Source organism: Schistocerca nitens, chromosome 2, assembly GCF_023898315.1.
Source record: "Schistocerca nitens isolate TAMUIC-IGC-003100 chromosome 2, iqSchNite1.1, whole genome shotgun sequence".
Classification (NCBI taxonomy): domain Eukaryota; kingdom Metazoa; phylum Arthropoda; class Insecta; order Orthoptera; family Acrididae; genus Schistocerca; species Schistocerca nitens.
Window position 1 is genome coordinate 396,446,079 of NC_064615.1, and position 6,000 is coordinate 396,452,078.

At 44.9% G+C, this 6,000-nt stretch overlaps 1 protein-coding gene across 1 annotated transcript in view; it reads right to left on the reverse strand.

The window, feature by feature from the left end:
• Positions 1-4,914, reverse strand: part of LOC126236243 (ATP-binding cassette sub-family C member 4-like) — a 294,541-nt gene extending 289,627 nt beyond the window's left edge. The window contains exon 1 of the mRNA XM_049945386.1: positions 4,785-4,914. Coding sequence (XP_049801343.1) covers positions 4,785-4,858 — 74 coding nt within the window. The 5' untranslated portion in view covers positions 4,859-4,914. The remainder of the gene's footprint in view (positions 1-4,784) is intronic.
• Between the last annotated feature and the right edge of the window lie 1,086 nt (positions 4,915-6,000).

Below are 6,000 nucleotides of genomic sequence, written 5' to 3' on the forward strand. Positions count from 1 at the left end.
GAACTACGGTTCGGTAGTTTTGTTGCAGTACATAAATGAGGTAGTAAATGGTAGTATCACCGGTAATATTGATAGCATTGGTGGGAAAAGAAAGATAAATGAATATGTGAGAGAGAAATGGGGAGGCGACGACTTCTCTTTGATTTTTGTTTCTTTGCTTTGCACGTAAATAGAACCGCACATCTTTCAGGGTTAGTCCACTGCATCTTTTATATCGTTACAAAACATAAATTGCGTTTTATAGGTAATAAAAATTAGTTGATCGCATAGCTTCTGGACTTTCATATAACCAAAGCAGTCACTTTTGATGCAAGTACAGTTTACATGCACAAACATAAAAAATTCTATGTAATTGTTGTTTTTATTTTGTGTTCAACACAACGTTCTATATCATGATCAAAATCAAGAGTTTCTTGTTATTACTGATAAATGCGAAAGTTGTTTGTGAACAACAGAAATGTGTTTTATATAAGCTCGACGAAGTAGGAAGCGAAGGTTGGTATGTTTTTTTCTTTTGCATTTTTTTTAAGAAACAGCGTTTTCTAGCGGTATATGATAACTTTCCCTTTTTTCCTTCTGCTAGAACACTTCTCTGTTTCACTTTACAAATCAGCAATTTTCAAATAAACCGAGAGCTAAACATTTTGCCATAAATATAGCTTATTTTTAAATAACAGAGAGGAGGATAATCTTGTAGAACAGAAGCGTTCCGGAACTTATGCGGCCCTTTGTATATCCTCGCTCATTTTCTAGACAGTTCACCATTTTCGGTTTATAGGGGAATCTAATAAGACACTGACTGCATACACTAACAAAGGGTCTTATTGAGGTAACGCTCCATAGGTATGCAACACACCTAACATACAGGTAATTGACCAAGCCTACTAGGAAAACTACCGGTAGTCTACGCTTACAAAAGACAGTCTACAGTACCCTACAGTAGGTTTACAACTCTAGTGTCGCTATCCTTGTTCTTCGTTTGGTCTCCTCAAGCCGAACAAACGTAGCTTTTGCTCGTCTACCTTCTGAAAAGGTATGTTTTAAATAGTTGCGAGCATGAAACTTCCTGGTAGATTAAAACTGTGTGTCGGACCGAGAATTGAACTCCGGACCTTTGCCACTTGCGGGGAAGCGTTCTACGGTCTGCGCTACCCAAGCACGACTCAGGACCCATCCTCACAGCTTTAACTCTGCCAATACCTCGCCTCCTACATTCCAAACTTCACAGAAGCTCTCCTGCGAACCTTGTAGAACTAGGACTCCTGGAAGAAAGGAAGAAGGTAAGTGACGAGGTGCTGGCAGAATTAAAGCTTTGAGTACGGGTCGTGAGTCGCGCTTGGGTAGCTCAGTCGGTAGAGCAGTCTCGACCTGGCACACAGGTTTAATCTACCAGGAAGTTTCACATCATCGCACACTCCGCTACAGAGTGAAAATTTCATTCTGGAGTAATGAGCATTTCAGCAAGTCGTAACTCCACGTACCCACAGATGTCTGTGCATTACCGCATCTTAGCGTGTGCAATTGCTTGAATCTGTGCGCGCAGGGACCTGATTGGCTGACTTCAATTCTAATGAACCCGGAAACGGCTCAACGTATCGAATTTTTCTCTTAACAATTATTTCTCAGCTGAATCCACCCTGGAACACCATTACAAGCTTGTCTGTTTCTGACCACTCAGCATAGGTGTTGCTAGCAGCTCGTGGTCTTGTGGTTAGTGTTGCTGATTCTCGATCACAGGTCCACGGGCTCGATTCTCGGTCGGGTCGGGGATTTTCTACACTCGAAATTGGCGTGTGTTATCCTCATCATCACCGACGAGCAAGTCGCCGAAATCGCGTCAAATAAAAAGACTAGCCCCAGGCGGTCGAACATCCTAGATTGTGCCTCCCTGCCAAAATTGCCATATGAACTTTTTATTTCTGTGGGTATTATGTCTTCCTTTCTATTTTAACAACTGTATCCTGTCTTCTCTGTATTTCACGTTGCTTCTACTACGAAAATAATAAAATGAGGCACAGAGCAGATTGCACGTAGGTCGGTAAACGTTTGCAGGTGAGAAAAGAAAGAATAAATACTTTGTGTTATGCAGAAGGCGGTACAAGAACTAAATTTACATTTCAAACACTGATTAAAACAGGAACTTGGACATCCATCAAGATGATTGCACCGAAAAGAAGTTGGGCGACTCACAGACAAATTAAATACACGCTTTCGCCATCATCTTAAGCGTAACTAAGGTGAGAACACAGATGACTTGTGACGACAGAAGCATATGAGAAAACCATTATGAGAGAACGATCGTTACATAGCAGAGCCTGCTTCTGTAAGAAACCAACACTGGTGGATACAAAAAGTGACAAGGGGAAACAATATAATCATGCCAGTCCAGTCTGGAAGAGACTTTATATTGTCTTACAGCAGTACCAAAAACTTTGAAGGGAGGGCTTAGTAAATAAAGATTTTCAATGGTATGTAACGTTTTCCACATTCCCTCGTCACAGTCTAAGTGTTAAAAAAGACAGGTGTAGAAACGGAGGGTGATCTTTATCAAGCGATCCTGACGTTACTCTTCCCATTTACGACTATATGATTGCTCTACAAATGGCACTTAAGTATATGCCAGAAGGTTCATACTTTCAGACTTTTTCTCTGCCGTTCCACACTCTAATAGAGCGTGGGAAAAGTAAACACATGTATCTTAACTTATGTACGTTTACATCTGCATCTACGTGATTACTCTACAGGTCACAGCTAAGTGCCTGGAAGAGGGTACACAGAAACACCTTCAAGCTATTTCCACTCTCGAACAGCGAGCGAGAAAAAAGAGTACTTCAGTCTTTCCGTGCGAGCTCTGAATTCTCTTATTCATGATGATCTTTCCTCCCTATGTAGGTGGGCGCCAACAGAATATTTTCAAACTCTGAGGAAAAAACTGGTGACTGAAATTTCATGACAAGATCCCGCTGCGTCAAAAAGCGCTTTTGTTTTAATGATTGCCACCCCAATTCGTGTTCACATCCATGGCAATCTCTCCTCCATTTCACAATAATACAATACGAGCTGTCCTTCATTGAGTCGACAAAATATTTTGGCATTCGAAGCAGAAAGTTGATGACTGAAATTTCTTGAAAATATCTCGTCGCAACGATAAACGCTTTGTTTTAATGAAAGTTCCTGGCAGATTAAAACTGTGTGCCGGAGCGAGACTCAAACTCGGGACCTTTGCCTTTCGCGGGCAAGTGCTCTACCAACTGAGCTACCCAAGCACGACTCACGTCCCCTCCTCACAGCTTTACTTTTGCCAGTATCTAGTCTCCGCAGGAGAGCTTCTGTAAAGTTTGGAAGGTAGGAGGCGAGATACTGGCAGAAGTAAAGCTGTGAGGAGAGGACGTGAGTCGTGCGTGGGTAGCTCAGGCCGGCACGGTAGCTCAGTGTGTTCGGTCGAAGGGTTAGCAGCCCTCTGTAATAAAAAACTGAGTGAATGGATCAACAACGAACTTCAACTGGTGTCATGGGACGTCCGCCCCGAACAAACGTAACGAACATTAACGAACAAAAAGCCGGCGCGGTAACTCAGCGTGCTCGGTCAGAGGGTTAGCTGCCCTCTGCAATAAAAAAACTGAGCGAATGGATCAACGAAGAACTTAAGCGGACGTCGTAGGACGTCCGCCCCGAACAAACAGAAAAAACTGTAACGATCAAAATGAGATCAACATAAGGGGGAAAAAAAGTTGGTAGAGCACTTGCCCGCGAAAGGCAATGGTCCCGAGTTCGAGTCTCGGTCCGGCACACAGTTTTAATCTGCCACGAAGTTGCATATCAGCGCACACTCCGATGCAGAGTGAAAATCTCATTCTCCTTTGTTTTAATGTTTGCCGTCTCAATTCGGTTACCATATCTGTGACGTTCTCTCACCTATTTCGTGATAATATTAAACGTGCTGCCCAACTTCGTACCTTTCCGGTGTCCTCCGTCACTCTACATCTACATGATTACTCTGCAATTCACATTTAAGTGCTTGGCAGAGGGTTCATCGAACCACAATCATCTATCTACCATTCCACTCCCGAACAGCGCGCGGGAAAAACGAACACCTAAACCTTTCTGTTCGAGCTCTGATTTCTCTTATTTTATTTTGATGATCATTCCTACCTATGTAGGTTGGGCTCAACAAAATATTTTCGCATTCGGAAGAGAAAGTTGGTGACTGAAATTTCGTAAATAGATCTCGCCGCGACGAAAAACGTCTTTGCTTTAATGACTTCCATCCCAACTCGCGTATCATATCTGCCACACTGTCTCCCCTATTATGTGATAATACAAAACGAGCTGCCTTTTTTTCACCCTTTCGATGTCCTCCGTCGATCCCACCTGGTAAGGATCCCACACCGCGCAGCAATATTCTACCTAATAAGGATCCTACACCGCACAGTACTTCAGAAGAAGGACAAGCGTGGTGTTATCGGTCTCTTAAGAAGATTTGTTGCACGTTCTAGGTGTCTGCCAATAAAGCGCAATGTGTAGATAGTCTTCCGCACAGCGTGTTCTTTGTTACGGTCCTTGTTAAAGTAGTTCGCAATAAAACTGCAAAAGGGGTGGTCTGTGAGAATGTACAGGAAAGCGAACTAGCGAGGCACTTGTCACTTTGGCGTTGCCTGGTCACGCAGAAGGAAGTAAACGTGTTGCACTCCAGCGCAGCTTTTCCAGGAAGCCGGACGGCCCGGTCCCGGATTTCGTACACGAGCAGGTAGCAGGAGCGAGCAACAGGTGTGGAGGGGACTCACCAGAAGAGGAGCGCGGATAGCGGGTTGGCGGTCTGCCTGGGGTTGGCGCGGCTGCGCTTCTTGCCGGCGTCCATGGCGGCGGCTGCCGGCGGCTGCGCTGCGGTGGGGCGCGGCGTCTGCTGCGCGGCGCGGTGCGGTGCACTGCCGGCTGGCGGTCCGCGCGCCGGCTAATAGCGGAGGCTGCCGCCGCTGGCTCGGCTTATCGCGCGCCGCGGGGAGCGCCGCCACCAGCTCCGTCCTGCCACGCGCCCCCCTCGCGTCCCGCTGCACACGGCTCGCGCGCTCCCAGAGGGTGCAGCATTGCGGAAAATGATGTAATGCCTAACGAAACAGCTGCAACTGTCAAACATATCGCTTCTGGACCTATAGCAGACGGTCTTCTTTAGAAGTACGAGGGGTGTTCAACAAATAATTCAAACCTTCTCTTTTCCTCAGCCAGTTTCAGTAGAAAAAATACGGAATTTGTTGTGGGATATGGTGGAACATCTCCGCGTCAGTCCGTATACGCTACTAGCCATTGAAATTGCAACACCACGAAGATGACCTGCTGTTGTTGTTGTTGTTGTTGTCTTCAGTCCTGAGACTGGTTTGATGCAGCTCTCCATGCTACTCTATCCTGTGCAAGCTTCTTCATCTCCCAGTACCTACTGCAACCTACATCCTTCTGAATCTGCTCTTGTATTCATCTCTTGGTCTCCCTCTACGATTTTTACCCTACACGCTGCCCTCCAATACTAAATTTGTGATCCCTTGATGCCTCGGAACATGTCCTACCAACCGGTCCCTCCTTCTTGTCAAGTTGTGCCACAAAATCCTCTCCTCCCCAATCCTATTCAACACCTCATTAGTTATGTGATCTACCTATCTAATCTTCAGCATTCTCCTCTAGCACCACATTTCGAAAGCTTCTATTCTCTTCTTGTCCAAACTATTTATCGTCCATGTTTCACTTCCATACATGGCTACACTCCATACAAATACTTTCAGAAACGACTTCCTGACTCTTAAATCTATACTCGATCTTAACAAATTTCTCTTCTTCAGAAACGCTTTCCTTGCCATTGCCAGTCTACATTTTATATCCTCTCTACTTCGACCATCATCAGTTATTTTGCTCCCCAAATAGCAAAACTCCTTTACTACTTTAAGAGTCTCATTTCCTAATCTAATTCCCTCAGCATCACCCGACTTAATTCGACTACATTTCATTATCTTC